Source organism: Numenius arquata, chromosome 1 (assembly GCF_964106895.1).
Source record: "Numenius arquata chromosome 1, bNumArq3.hap1.1, whole genome shotgun sequence".
NCBI lineage: Eukaryota > Metazoa > Chordata > Aves > Charadriiformes > Scolopacidae > Numenius > Numenius arquata.
The window spans coordinates 132,792,278-132,806,239 of record NC_133576.1 but is presented as its reverse complement, the minus strand read 5'-3'; the positions used below and the strand labels follow the sequence as shown (position 1 = coordinate 132,806,239).

Below are 13,962 nucleotides of genomic sequence, written 5' to 3'. Positions count from 1 at the left end.
GTCTGAATATTTCTGTAGGTTTTTCTTTTCCTTTTTTTTAAAATAAAAGTTTGTTACGATGTGCTTGATTTTAGTTGGACATTGTGAAGGAATGAGACAGATGATAGTGCTTTTTTTCGGTTTCCATCAATCAGTGCTGTATGTGTTGGCTAGTTTCACTAAAATTGACAGAGGGGTTGTTTCTTAAAGACACACACATTATACAAACTCAGGAAATGGTGGTTTGATGGAGGAGGGAAAGAAAAATGATGTTGTACACACAACAACAGGGTTGGTGCAAAGTCTGTGGCTTTTAGCCTGCCCTGTAACCTGTCAGACTGTGTACATTGGTCGGCCAATTAGCACACTCATTAAGTTGCACCATCCTTTCTGCACGTTTCCTCCTGTGGAATCCCTGGTTCAGGGACAGGTGAAGGCTGAGGATACTGGAGGTGAAGCTCAGGTTATTGCGGTTGGATGATGATTACTTGTAGGTGTTACATGACACATCGTTTAAAGTAATCAGGCCTGACTGGTGCCTCTGATCATGAGGAAGCTGGTTTTTGAGTCTCGTGTTCTTTCTCTGCTGAAACACATTGATAACCTAGCTGAAAGTCTTGCACTAGACTACGTGGCTGTGTTTTAAGGATGATGTTGGAAATGCATATATTCTTTTTATGGTTAAGACAGAATAAATTCTGATTTCTTAGTTCTATAGGGCTTAAAATTTGTATACGAAGACTAAATTAAAAAAAAAAAAAAGGACTTCAGTAATGCTCTGTCAGAAACTGATGGTATCCTGAATCTGGTGGACTGATTTTTCATAATTATGTTTTCATGTTGGAGAGTCAAAATGCAGTTGTGTGAATTCTGTAGTTAATGCTAGAAAATATTTTTTCTATTTCTTTATTTTTACTGAGTAGGCTTTTTTTTTTTAATACTTCAGACATAAAATAGTGGGCCTTAGAGTTCAAATGATTATCAATATTTATTCTTAGAGTGACTAGTGAATTACTTCAAGAGTGTTTGCATTTGATTTGAGAGGTGATCTCCTCCTTGCAACTTCACTACATAAGTGTCTAAAATCCACATTTCTTCCTTCTACCCTCATTTCTATTCACATGAAAATAGTCTTAGAGATGTAGTAGCCTGGCTCTCATGGTTTTTCCACCTATGCTAAATATAATTTCATAGCAATTTTTTTTTTGAATGAATTAGAGTTTTTCATATATATGAACATTTTCTGTCTGCCTGTTTCAAGATGGTAATGGCCAAAGTGTTTCAGTGAGAGTTAAATCAGAGCTTGTTTTAAACTGTAGGGGAAATGGGATCGTTACCATCTGAGAGTAAATGTGTGTTCAGTTTACATTGGGTTGATGAACAGGAGAAGGAGAAATCTTCCAGTCTGGGCTAGGTGCATAAAAGATAATCAGCTGCTTAAGGAATCGTTTTGGTGCTTGTATGTTCAAGGATTTTGGAGGGCAGGTTTGTGGTCATGTCTTTTGCTGTGGTATCTGTCCCTTTTTTTTATCAGGAACAAGGGTGTGGGGCTGCCTTCAAAAGCCTTCTAACGCTGCCGGGCCTGCACTAAAGCGTAGCTGAATTTTGAGTTTCAAGTTTTAAACAGCTGTGTGCCGGAGTGAGGAAAGGAGTTATTTTTCTTTAAATTAAGTCAGAGTCTTTTCAGTTTTCCCACAGGTGGTAATAGGACACTGGGCAGTGCTGGATCAGTCTTCAGGTGTGGAAGGGAAATCTTCTTTCCCCCATGCATGACTTACCTTATTCAAGAGGCTTTACCCGCCCACATTCTTAGTACCAAACTCAGTGTGTTTGGGGCCAGAAATGTTTTCTCTGGAAGTCAGGCTGGCAGGTGTTTAATTTCTTCCTCCTCTCCAGTGTGTGTATGGCACAGATGTCACACAAGGACAATCAGGGTATATTTCATCAAATCAATTTCTCACATTACTCTTTATAATACCTCCAAGTATTTGTCCTGTCTGACTGTAGCATGCAAAGGTTTGGTTTTCTGAGGACTGAAGTGTTGTGATCTATTCTAAATGTCATCCAGATGCACATATGCTTACCCTCATAATTATAATATCCAGTGATACACAGACTACATAGTTTAATAGTCTCTTCTGGGTTTTAGTTGTGAGGAACAAGTAGTGCATAAATGAAGCAAATACAGCAATAAATATAATTTTCTTAAGTTATTTCCGCTTGTGCTACTAATTCTATAGACTTGTTGCTATGAGATTTTTTTACTTCCTTAAAATTTCAGCCTACAATTACATACGTGTTACTCTGTCATTTAAATAACAAAAGTCTACTCTTGTATCTAGAAGAGGCTTGGAATTTTTTCTTACCTGTTTTTGAAAATCACTGGAAAAATAGCAATAGGCATTTAAAATATTAAAACATCCTTTAATGCCTGTGTTATGATATTTGAATGCTTGAAGAATTTATGACTACTTATTTCTTAATATTTTAACATACCTGATTTTTTTTTTTTTTTAAGAATTAAATCTGTTCTTTTCAGCTTTTTTTTTCTGAAACATTCTCTCTGTTATCTTTTTTTCTAGCTCTGCTGTTTATGTTTTTAATGATGAAATATGTAGGATCTTTTTTTGCTTCATCCTCTTTCCCCGCATTGATCCTTTTCTTCCCTCTAACTGCGATTCATTTGTTTCTTCTTCTGCAGTATATCTGTATTTTCCACAGACTGTTGTACTGGAGAGGGATTAAGAGCTAGAACTTGAGGATGCAAATAGAAGGAAATCGGAAAGTTCTAAAAACTTTGGACATTCTTAAGCCATCTGCCCTGTGACAGCACATGATTTGTTTTAAATTTCCTTCTGCTCTTAGTTGTTGAGTGTTTGGGCATCTAGAAAAGTATTTCTTATAGGAGATTGGGAAAGATGGGATTGATTAGTTGGCTATATTAGAAGACAAGAACGTAAAAACGTTAGCAAGGCTGGACTCTGTCCTATTTCTAGAGCTCTGTTGGCTTGAGCTCTGCTGGTTTTGAGGGAGAAGAAAGTGGAGTTAAATGGCAGGAAGGGCTGCAATGGCTGCTACAAACAGCTCAGCTGTTGGTGTGGACTGAGGATAATGAGTGCTGGAATCTCTGCTTACAGTTTTGTTTGGCCTATGTAAACGTTATCTGCAGCCTATACTACTGCTTAAAGTTTCATTTTAGTGCATAAAACATTGTAGCATAAGAAAACATAAATTGTGGTGAGAGGAAAACGTCCATTTTAGAGTTTGAAATGTGGGTTTTCTTTATCACTTTCCAGGTATCTTGGAATTCTTGCAAATTAACTTACAAGGAGTGGTTATACTCTACCCTGACTCAAATGCTTGACTCTTGATAGGGTTGGAATTTTTCTTGATTGAATAAATAAATCTTTAACATTAGGTAAATATATCAAACCTGGGTATTCTTTGCCTGTAAAGAGGAAACCTGCTTGAGAAAGTGCCGTTATCTAATTGTTACTTTAAATGTCGGTGACAAGCATATTGCTTTACGTGATAACATTTTTATGGTATATTGGATAGATGGTGGACATTGGTTGTATTAGGTCTTTTATTCCATTTGTAGTCTCTTCCCTAGAGAGATGTGTGTGCAGGGTAACATTGTAATTTTTACAGTTTTGTCATTTTTTTTTAAAATGGATGATACATGGTATATGTAAATGAGAAGTGAAAGCCACGTGCCTTCTGTCTGGAATGGAAAATGTTGCAGTCAGCGATAGCTCTTAGTATCTGTGAAATTTTATTCCATAGTCTTCCTGATTTATTTATTTATTTTTTAAAGGAAAGGTGGTACAAGGAAGGCTTGTCGTAGTTAAATGCAAATTCCATTGAAGGGTGGAGTTGTTAATGACAGTCTTTATCCCAAAGAGTTATGTAGTCCTCAGTATCCTAAGGCCAGGTCGTTGGGTGCCTTGAAAATAACAGATTTTAAGAGTGACTCAGTGTGTTATGGAAAGACAGGGTGGGAAGCTGCAGCAGATCTGATGTGTTCCTAAGCCACTGTTAGTCAAAGGAGATTCCGGAGCATTCTTCACCCTGAGGTAGGTAAGGCTGCATTGCTGTGGCCTGGAGAAGTCATGAATAAATGAAACCTTGGTCATAATCCACTGGCATTTGGTGGAGTTTTCCTGGTTCCAGACATTTTTTGGGCAGTCTTCTCCTTTTCGTAAAGGGTAGTAAGCAGGAGAAACCCCATGACGTCAGAAATAAAGTAGAGGGAGAGGCAGCACTGGAACTGGATTGTGCTTTTCTCTCCCGTGAAATCATGGTCTTAGAGTGGTGTGAGGAGTGTGTTGCTTCTGTTCCCTGGATCATGGTGAAACCCCTGGGTTAGGAGGTGAGTTGAGACACCGTGGGCAGCATGAGATTGAGGGGAGGCAGCCTCGCGTCTGGATTTCACACAGCAGCAAACGCTTGTGGCACTATCTCACACAGCAGTGCTCCACTCGTGTTGTGGATGTGCTGTACTATCTTACTGAAGCTGAAAATCTATAATAATTTGTAATCATCAAAGCATTTTATTTTGTAAAATTCTTATCAGTCCATCTCAAAAAGAGAAGAGTGAAACTAAGAAATTATGAAGAAGGGTGATGAGTAATGGGAGGTATGGAGCTGGTTTTGGCCATTCCTGGATACACGATAGTCAACTGTTTGGATCAGTGAGCTGAACCAGAATTGCAGTCCTTCATTCTTGTAGTGAATAAAACCCTAAACTAACAGCTATCAACACTAAGGTCCTGATACAGACCACCCTGAGGTGTCCTAGGATTCGTATGCTCCTTTTACAGCTGGAGAGCTGAAGCATAACGTCAACGAGATGTTAATTTCTCTCTGTCCTACTCTACAGAGAGTCTTAGGTAACATACAGACCTTTTGCTATATCTGGTAGCATCTTGATAGAGATTGATAGTTTGCCAATAAGTATCTACTGGATGGTCCTGATGGCCTCTCCTTCCATACTGCTACCTGCTGTCAACACCTGCTGCTAAGCCTTGAGCAGTGCATTTATTGTAATTATTTTGGCCTTCATCACGGTGTCCTTCCAACTCACTTCAGTGAAGTGTATCCTGGTGGGAACCATGAACCGCTGCAGACTGACAGATTTTGTAATCTTTCGGTCTTGCCAGCCTCAACTTTAATAGTACTTTTCTGAAGTGTATGGAACTGAAAGGGAGAGCAAGGTGGTGTCTGGAAGTCTCTCTGATGTTTTCTCCATGTAATCACACCATTGGTGGTGGAAGAGAGGAGGAGAGCCTGCTCCATAGTTTGCTGTTGCCTATTGTCAGCTGTACGCATTATTTAGCATAGTTGATGTTTATGAAGCAATTTGAAAATGATGAACATTATTTGTTTTGGGATTTTTGTTTGTTTATTTGTTTTTTTGCGGGCAAGCATCAGGCTCCATTGCCCTTACACATACGGTTCATCGAGCATTGTTTCTTTGGACTGGTTTCTGTGCTGCTGTTCCTTGTTCTTTTCTATTTTTCACTTGGGAGTAGAATAGTAAAAAGAAGGGAAAGTAGAAATTTATATTAGTCTAAAACTTGTTGGAGAAGCTACAGAAATTAAGTTTTGACTTTGATTTGACGTTAATTTATAAGATACCAATCTTTTCCTGTTACACTTCTGACGCTTGGTCTGAGGAAGCAAGGCTTCACACTTCAGGTGTAAGGTCTGTGTTCTTAAAACAAAGAAATTGTAATTTTGTTCCAAATGCTCATGACCTTCGTGTACAGTAGGCTAGAAATAGCTGAGGATGTAGCAACTAGTGATCTGGCGCTTAGACTACGTTAAGACTTTTCTTCAACAGAAAGATTATCTGGATTGCATTATTGCCTAATCCATTATGGTTTAAGCAGCCTTGGCATTTAAGTAACGTGCAAATCTGTTTTCAGAAGTCTGTTCATGCATGCATTTCTCCTTAATCTTTAATTCAAGCTTCCTTTTAGAAACAGACTTTGGCAGCACTTTCTTGTGGTTACTTTTAACAGAATCCTCGGCCCATCTCTGAATCTAAAACTTGCTATTCAGTATGAGGGAACAGTGTTTCAGAAGAACAGCTCCCTCTCTCATGTTTTTAGACAGAGGTGGAGAGTTCACAGTTGCTTTGGGCAACCTGCTCCAACGTTCAGCCACCCTCAAGTGAAAACGTTTCTTCCTTACATCTGATCTGACTTTGTCATATTTGAACTTGTTTGTTGCCTCATGTCTTACCCCTGTGCACCTCTGAGTAAAGCCTGGTTCTCTACACCTTCCCATTAGATTTTTGCAGAATTTGTGTGGACAAAAAAGGCTTTGAGGATCTTCAGTGTTTGAGTCATTAAGTAACTGTTCTTTATAAACATGGGACATACATTAAACTGATAAAAAAGAAAATTTATTTTTCAGATCCAACCTATTTTCCATTCCAGGTAGTCTTTTAGAGATAACATTTCTATAGAATTTGTCAGGAAAGTGGTGTTCTTCCAGCAGATGGTGAAAATTTTCTGGAGGACTTGCAGTTGGTTAATTGGAGTCAAAACTCTTTAGAAATATATCTTCACTTCATAGACACTGTGTATTTGGATTACTTTAGTCATGTTCTGCCCATATTTATGTGATAGTCCAATTGTCTGGAAGACAAAACTCAGTGTAAATTTATCACATCTTAAAAGTTCTGATATCTGGCAGACAACGTTTCTGACTGTTACAGCCAACGGTAACAAGGTAATAAAATTCCCCTTATACTTCCCATTTAGGATTGCTTGATGTATTTCCTGGTATAAATATTGTAACAGCTGGAACAAGTTCAAAGGAAATCTTTGTGGTATTGTTCATAAACCCAGCAAATTTAAGAGGCTTTGATTTACAACTGAAATGGGCATGTCGTCTTTTCCTTTTTTATTTTTCTTTACAATGTGCAAAAAGAGCCTAACTGAATTAAAGTTTGTCCCCCCCCTTTTTTTTTTTCTTCCCTCCTCCCTCAGATTGCAGCTATTCTCAGGAAACGAAAACTTGACTATTATTTGCACAAACTGGTACCTGAGATCTTGCAATCAACTTCCTTTCTGACAGCAAATGGGACCTTGTATATTGCTTGCTTTTGCATTCTAAGGTTGGTATACTGTCCTAAAAATGAAATGTAATAGGAAAGCTATTTTTATGCAACTTTTCAATTTACCTAATAATTTGTCTTTTTTTTTATACTAGACTTGTTTGTAATGGATAGGAGTAATAAAAGCAACAGCTGTGCCATCATCTTGATTTCTGGTCTTATCACTTGAATATGAACCTTTATTTTCTCTTGTTTTTGTAATCTTTTAAATCAGTCAACAAGTCAACGTATTCACTTTTCTTCCTTTTCTATGTTTTAGTTATTGTTGCAGGAAATTCAAATATATTCTAGAGCGGAACTGAGAAGACCTAATTTTTCTCTCCTAGAGAGGATTGATGTAACTTGATGTTGGTTTCTATTTTCCTGATGCAGGAGCTGAGATGACTTTCATTTATCCTAAACTTGATCCAGCCATCCAAGTCTGTACTTTCCATATTTGTGGCCATAAATGAAGGAAATCCCAGCACAGTTTCTGGGGTTCTTTGAGATACAGACTTGCTCTTAAAAATGAGTACAAATGCCACTTCTCTATTCTGAGCTGTTTCCAGTTGTATTTTAAGTAACTGTAAAGATAGTTAAAAATTAAACTTCAGTGTTCATGAACGTGACTATGTCCTAGATATAAATGCATTTATTGTAAGAGATGTTACACATAGACATGTAAATTCTAGAGTAGCTATGCATTTTTGGAAGTTACCTGACAGTGCACTCAACAGCCCCTCTAGAGTTAATCAAACCCGTTATGCCCTACTTCTAGATCTGTTTAGAGGCCCCTAAACTTTGCTTCAAAGCTGAGGGAGAAGGCAAAGAAGAGGAGGAGCTGGCTGAGGAGCCATGGAACACTTTTTAAGTAAATAATTTGCAAAGTTCAAAGTGAATCTTTAAGTAACAAGCTCTAAAGAATACGAATTTTTCTGTCAATCTGAGTGATACTAATATTGACTTATCTTTACGCCTTTGAGCTATACAGTGGTCTTCCTTATCCTGCCATGTATTTGCCTCCAAATCTGCAGTGCCTTACTTCAGTGCTGTAATTAGATGTTACTCTCTAAATTAAGCTGGTGTGGTTTAAGTTTTATTATTTCTGTCTGTTCCTCTAACAGAGGTTACTAGCCAGCTAGCAGATCTATGACTATGCCTGTGCTTGTAAATGAAGCAGGTGAGAGATTAGTGTCTGACTCTGAAGCCCATTGGTATGGCATCACTTTTGCTTACATGGGGCATAGCTGTCTAAAGCTGTTTTGACCCCCAAAACAAAGCGCATGGCCAGATGTGGACTGAGTAGTGGGAATTGTACTGAGTTCATGTGCTTTCGAAGTCCCCCTGAAGCATTCTTTTGGTTGACCCAGGCCAAAACCATGCAAAGGACAATTCTAACAATTCTAATGTGACAAGGGAAATCCTTATTACCTTGCTGTTCTTACAGCTGTGCAGCAGAGTAACCAACCAACATCTTAAGAGATGTACGTGTGTTTTCTGTTGCAGAGAGATGCCCATGAAGAGATGTCGCCTCCAGTAGAATCTCTGCTGGTAGGGTCTCTGCAGACTGCCCGCCACCTGTAATTGCAGCACTTGCAAATAAAAACTGTCAGACTCTTGGCTGGGGTGCCAATTGGGGCTGGTGAACTGAAATCACAAGTAGAGGCAAAAGAGGAAAGTATTTAGGAAGCCTTATGATTTACATTTGTTGGAGTATATGAAAGTCCAATTATAAGGAGTATTTGGCAGCTTTTTGGACGGGAATAAAATTCAGAGCCTCAGCATTTAAGGGAATGGGATATGAATAGGAATAGCAAGAGCTATTAAATGACATTTAAAGCAAACAATAGATAATATGATTATCAGAGAAGTCCAGTCTTCCAAATTTACTGGTGTTCTTTGAAGGAAAAATATATATCTGATGATGATCCAGTTGGTGCATTATACATGAATTCTCAAATGATTTTGATGAGTTTGCTTGTTAGGACTCTTCAAGAAGAAAGATCTGTTGTATATCAGGAATTAGTAAATGTTTAGCAAGTAGTTAAAATATGTGAACCCAAACAAGGGATAAATAATCAGTTTTCATAATAGGAAGAGGTTGCCAGTAATGTTCCTGCTGTGTCCTTTGTTCTGGATATACCTAAAGAATCTGGAAAAAGAGGTGAAGAATAGTGTGAGAGATTATATGAGATTTAGGACACAGAAATCTAAAACTGACTCTCATCCATTTCAGAAAGATCTGTTGATTAAAATCACTTATGAGATTTGACAGAGAAAAGTGAAAAGTAATGCATCGTGAGGAAAAAAGCAGTCCTGTCCTTACACAGGGATGGGCTTTAACCTGGCTGCTATTAATCAGGAGGGTGTTTGAGAATTGTCATGGACAGGTTCTGTGAATACGTCAGTTCAGTACTTGAATATGGTCAAGGAGCTGAGTAAGTATTATTTGGAAAGAAAATGAGAACAAGCCAGAAAGCTGTATAAATACGTGACATCTTTACAAGTTGAGTAGTTGAGTACTACTTTTTTTTTTTTTTAGAGCTTCTCCTAAGATCATAACATAATGTTGACAAGTCCTTCACTTGGAATGTACTTAATATCAACATTGTCTTGCAGCTTGAGCTGTATAAGCTTCCTTCTCTCATCTGCTGTTGGGTGGGTGATGGAGGATGGAAATGTTTTGGAATGGAATTTTTTTTTTTTTAGCCAATTTGGATTTTTTCACATTTTGGTTTTTTTTAATGTTTTGTTTGAAGTTGTAGGATTCCTTGAATTTATTACTTTGTGATACAGTGTACTTCCTTCAGTAGCCCCTGAGAGCAAAAGTAATTGTATGTCATTTTCCAGCCCAGAATGAGGTTTGGTATCATATGTTTTAACCCATCAAAGAAATATCAGAACCTCTCTGGTGTTCTGCATAACTGTGGCCCCAGTATTTCTGAACTCTGCAACCATGCAAGGAGATTGTCTGAGACTGTGGAGACTTGGATGCTCTAGATTTGATTCTAGATAGTGGTGAGAAATGGGATGTGGTAGATTTGTGTAATAGGATGCATGATGCGGTTTTTGTATCTTTTTTGGTTGGAAGGTAGATTATAGTGGGTGCAGCAGTAACCCAGAAGCAAAATTGTCCAGCAAGCCCCATGCAGTTGACTGGTTTTACCCTCCTGGACTTCTAGACCAAAGCAACAGATTAAAGGGTTTGTAGCTGAATCTGATAACCCCATATTTACCTGCTCAATTCCTAGTTTGAGAAGAGTTGCCTGTTTTCTTCTGTAGCACCAAGGAGGAGATGTGTTGACAGGCACATAGGGTGTCCTGGATAAAGTGATCACTTCTGTTCATACATTTACTGAAGTCCCACTGAATCTTTAGTCACTTTGCATACGGACAACATGTCTTAGTCATGCAGTAACAATTAAAAGAACTAAATATGAAATGTAATTGTCAGTGAGAAGTCCGGCTTGTGCTCATATTTCTTTTTGATGCCCTTGTAGCATTTGCTTCCTTTCACCTAGGGAAAAACACCAAAATTGAAACCACTGCAAATATTTTCAAGGATCATAGAATAGTTCAGGTTGGAAGGGACCTTTAAAGGTCATTTAGTTTCAGCCAGATCAGGTTGCTCAGAGCCCCATCCAACCTGACCTTGAATGTTTCCAGGGATGGGGCATCTAATACCTCCCTGGGCAGCCTGCTCCACTGTTTCACCACCCTCAGTGTAAAAAATGTCGTCCTTATATTTGGGCTAAATCTCCATTCTTTCAGTTTAAAGCTGTTACCCCTTGTCCTATCATTACACTCCCTGATAAAGAGTCCCTCCCCATGTCTCCTGTAGGCCCCCTTCACTGAAAGGCCAGCATAAGGTCTCCCTGGAGCCTTCTCTTCTCCAGACTGAACAACCCCAACTCTCTCAGTCTGTCCTCATAGGAGTGGTGCTCCAGTCCTCTGATCATCTTTGTGACCTCCTCTGGACCTGTTCCAACAGGTCCATGTCTTTCTTATGTTGGGAGCCCCAGAGCTGGACACAGTACTGCAGGTGGGGTCTCACCAGAGTGGAGGGATGTAAAACTCAGGCAAGAAAGGGCAATTAAAATAATATCAGGTATTGTTTAATATTCTCACCCTTTCATAGGTGGGTAAAATTTCAAAAACATCTAAATCCAATATCAGCAATTACTTAGGCCATGGATAGATGTTCTCACTCTAAAAGGAATTACCAAGCTAAGTTGGCTAACTCTTTTTTTTTTTTTTTTTTTCCCCATTTTTTTTTTCCTTGAAGTGAATTAGGCAATATGTGCAGGCTGCTCTGTTGGCAGAGCAGTGGGGGTGATGAGCTCTGTTACGGATGTGTGACAGGCCAGCTGGGGGTTGTAATCTCTTTTGCTGGTGAGATCCAGAAGAGTGCATCTGTCTGGGCTTCCGATAGAAGTGCTAGGCTCCATGACCGACAAGCATTACATGTGTTCAATGAAAGGTGTGATTTTTTTAGGTTTTTGGTTTTATTGAATGCAAAACCTCATGAAGATGTGTTTTTTTTTTTTTTTAAGTCTAGGAACTAGAGTAGTTAAGTTTCTCCATGTACAGCTTTACATTAGTTTGCTTAATTAGATTCAACCTTACGTATCAACCAGCCTTTGAGTTTTGGATATAGCTGTACATTGAGGAATTAGATGCAAAACCTGAAAGAACTCATATTTCTCATTGCAATTTCGAACCATAGACCATGTGAAAATTAACCATGCAAATAATAACAAAAGCTTGTCTTCATTTACTTTGGCAGAAGTTTAAATGTTTCACTTACTGATTGGGCATTTTAATTTGTTTTATTGTGTAAAATATGTTACTGTTGTTTCCGAATTCTTATCAAACCAAAGACATAAGCGTTTGTACAGGGATTCTAAACCATGCCAAAAGAACAAATTCTTGTTTCTTTCCCACAGAAAAGACATTTGTTCTGTTACTTAACAGGTGTGTCTGGTAAGATGTGTTCATACTTATTAAGATGTTTAAAATGGCTTCTCTGAAACTTCATACAGTAATTGCTTTCCAAGAGAGTCCTAATAATGAACTTTAACTCCTGCAGCATTTGGCATTGTCATCCTGAGAAATTATCCTTTTGCAGGCGTGGGAATGAGCAGTGTGTGTAATTGCCATTACATCACTTGCTGCTGATACACTGGCTCTATTTTCACTTACGAACATAAGCTGGCATCGCTCGCTGGTAATGTTATTTTTGCAGAAGAGGTATGAAATGAGGCTAATCATGCCTTTTACAGCAAGAATGAAAGTGGGCTAATCAGATGGTATTGATTAATTTATCTTTGTTCTCTCTTCTGTTTTGTCAACATGAAATTTTATCTAAGAAAATTTCCTTTTCTACCCTGTATGTGTTTGCCATTTTTTTTGGTTGTGTTTTGTTCACTGTGTTTTTAGAAGGGTAGACTCCATTGTAACACTCTGTTTTCCTGAACTGATAGTGCTTATCAGCTGAGCAACATTGGGGTAATTGAAGTATGTTTATTATCATGCTACCAAATTTCATGACTGCCTGACTGTTGTTTGCTTCTGTGATCAGCCTGAGTTAGTTTGAAGGTGCTGGTGTCCTGAACAGACCAAATGTGGTTGGTGCCATTGTGTCTGACAAGCATTTTTGGTTTTCCTCCTTTAACACTGGCCAATTTACAGAAATATTTTCTTAGATATTGTCATTTGTGTAACTATTTTTTTCAACTCTTATTGTTGGAGGAATTTTGATAGTTGAAATTGTGTTGACTCCTTGACTGAAATCTAGAACTTGTAGCAAAAAAATGAGAGCTTTCTCACCTTAACACTGCTGCTTCCAGTCTCGTAACATTGATTGGTAACATTGAGATTGGTTCCTTGGCTTACTGTAAATGAGTGGTTTGCTGGTTTTAGCATCAGTTGACTATCTCTCCTGGAATATGATGTATATTTTAATAATTTGGTTTGATTTCTGGCTCACCTGACTGCATCCCTGCCTTCTACAAGGAACAATTTCCTGAAGGTGTATTTGGACAAGTAGCAGAAAGAGGAGCAACTATAGGTTCTTTTAGAAGAGTCTTCTGTGATTAATATCTGCAATTTTTCAGAAACATCTCTTGAAAGCACTGTTTTCTTTTCTTTGAAGCAAAGTAGTCCTTTAAGTGAAATGTAGATATTAATGAAGTATTTCAGGTGTTTAATGTTTATGAAGCACTTTGGGAACCCCTCTGAGAACTATCCAACTGTAAAAATTTAATGATATGTATTTATTTGTAAGTATTGATTAAGGAGGCAAAATTAATAAAGTGTGTGTAATTTTATGATAAAGTTTAAATATAGTTTTGTACATGGATGGTTTGATTGCTTTGCCTGTAATATGTGTACAAATTACATTTTCAGGAAGATACTTGGAAAATTCTACTTTTGGTCTCCTGGCTTTGGTGCTGCTTTACCTGCTTCTTATATGGCTATTCTCATCGAAAGGAAAAGCAGGTACGGTTTGTGTCTATGGATTTTCAGTTTTGTATAATAATATTTCTTGTTTTGGTCATTTGATGATTGATGTTTGACAATTCAGTGGTTTTGTTTCAGAATGCTGGAATTGTACTTCATTTGAACTAGCGTCTTTTGCAACCTTAAATTTAAATCTAGAGAGCTACAGTGAAAAAACACTTTACAAACATTCAGTTTCTTGTTTGTGGTTTGTTTTTCATGTTTAATGTGTGGTTGGGTTGCTAGGAATTGCCTGATGAAGCTGTGTGGGGTTTTTCTTGGTGATGTGTCTTTTTTTTTTTTTTTAAGTACAATTTAAATAATGGTTGTGATTAGTCACAGGGAAGGGCCATGCTAAAGTTGATGATGACTTG

At 38.0% G+C, this 13,962-nt stretch overlaps 1 protein-coding gene across 2 annotated transcripts in view; it reads left to right on the top strand.

Annotated features, from left to right (window-relative positions):
* Positions 1–13,962, top strand: part of TMEM135 (transmembrane protein 135) — a 186,409-nt gene that overhangs the window by 8,271 nt on the left and 164,176 nt on the right. For both annotated transcript variants that reach the window (XM_074148217.1, XM_074148225.1), the window contains exons 2-3: positions 6,981–7,108; positions 13,496–13,588. In XM_074148217.1, the coding sequence (XP_074004318.1) occupies positions 6,981–7,108; positions 13,496–13,588 (221 nt within the window). The remainder of the gene's footprint in view (positions 1–6,980; positions 7,109–13,495; positions 13,589–13,962) is intronic.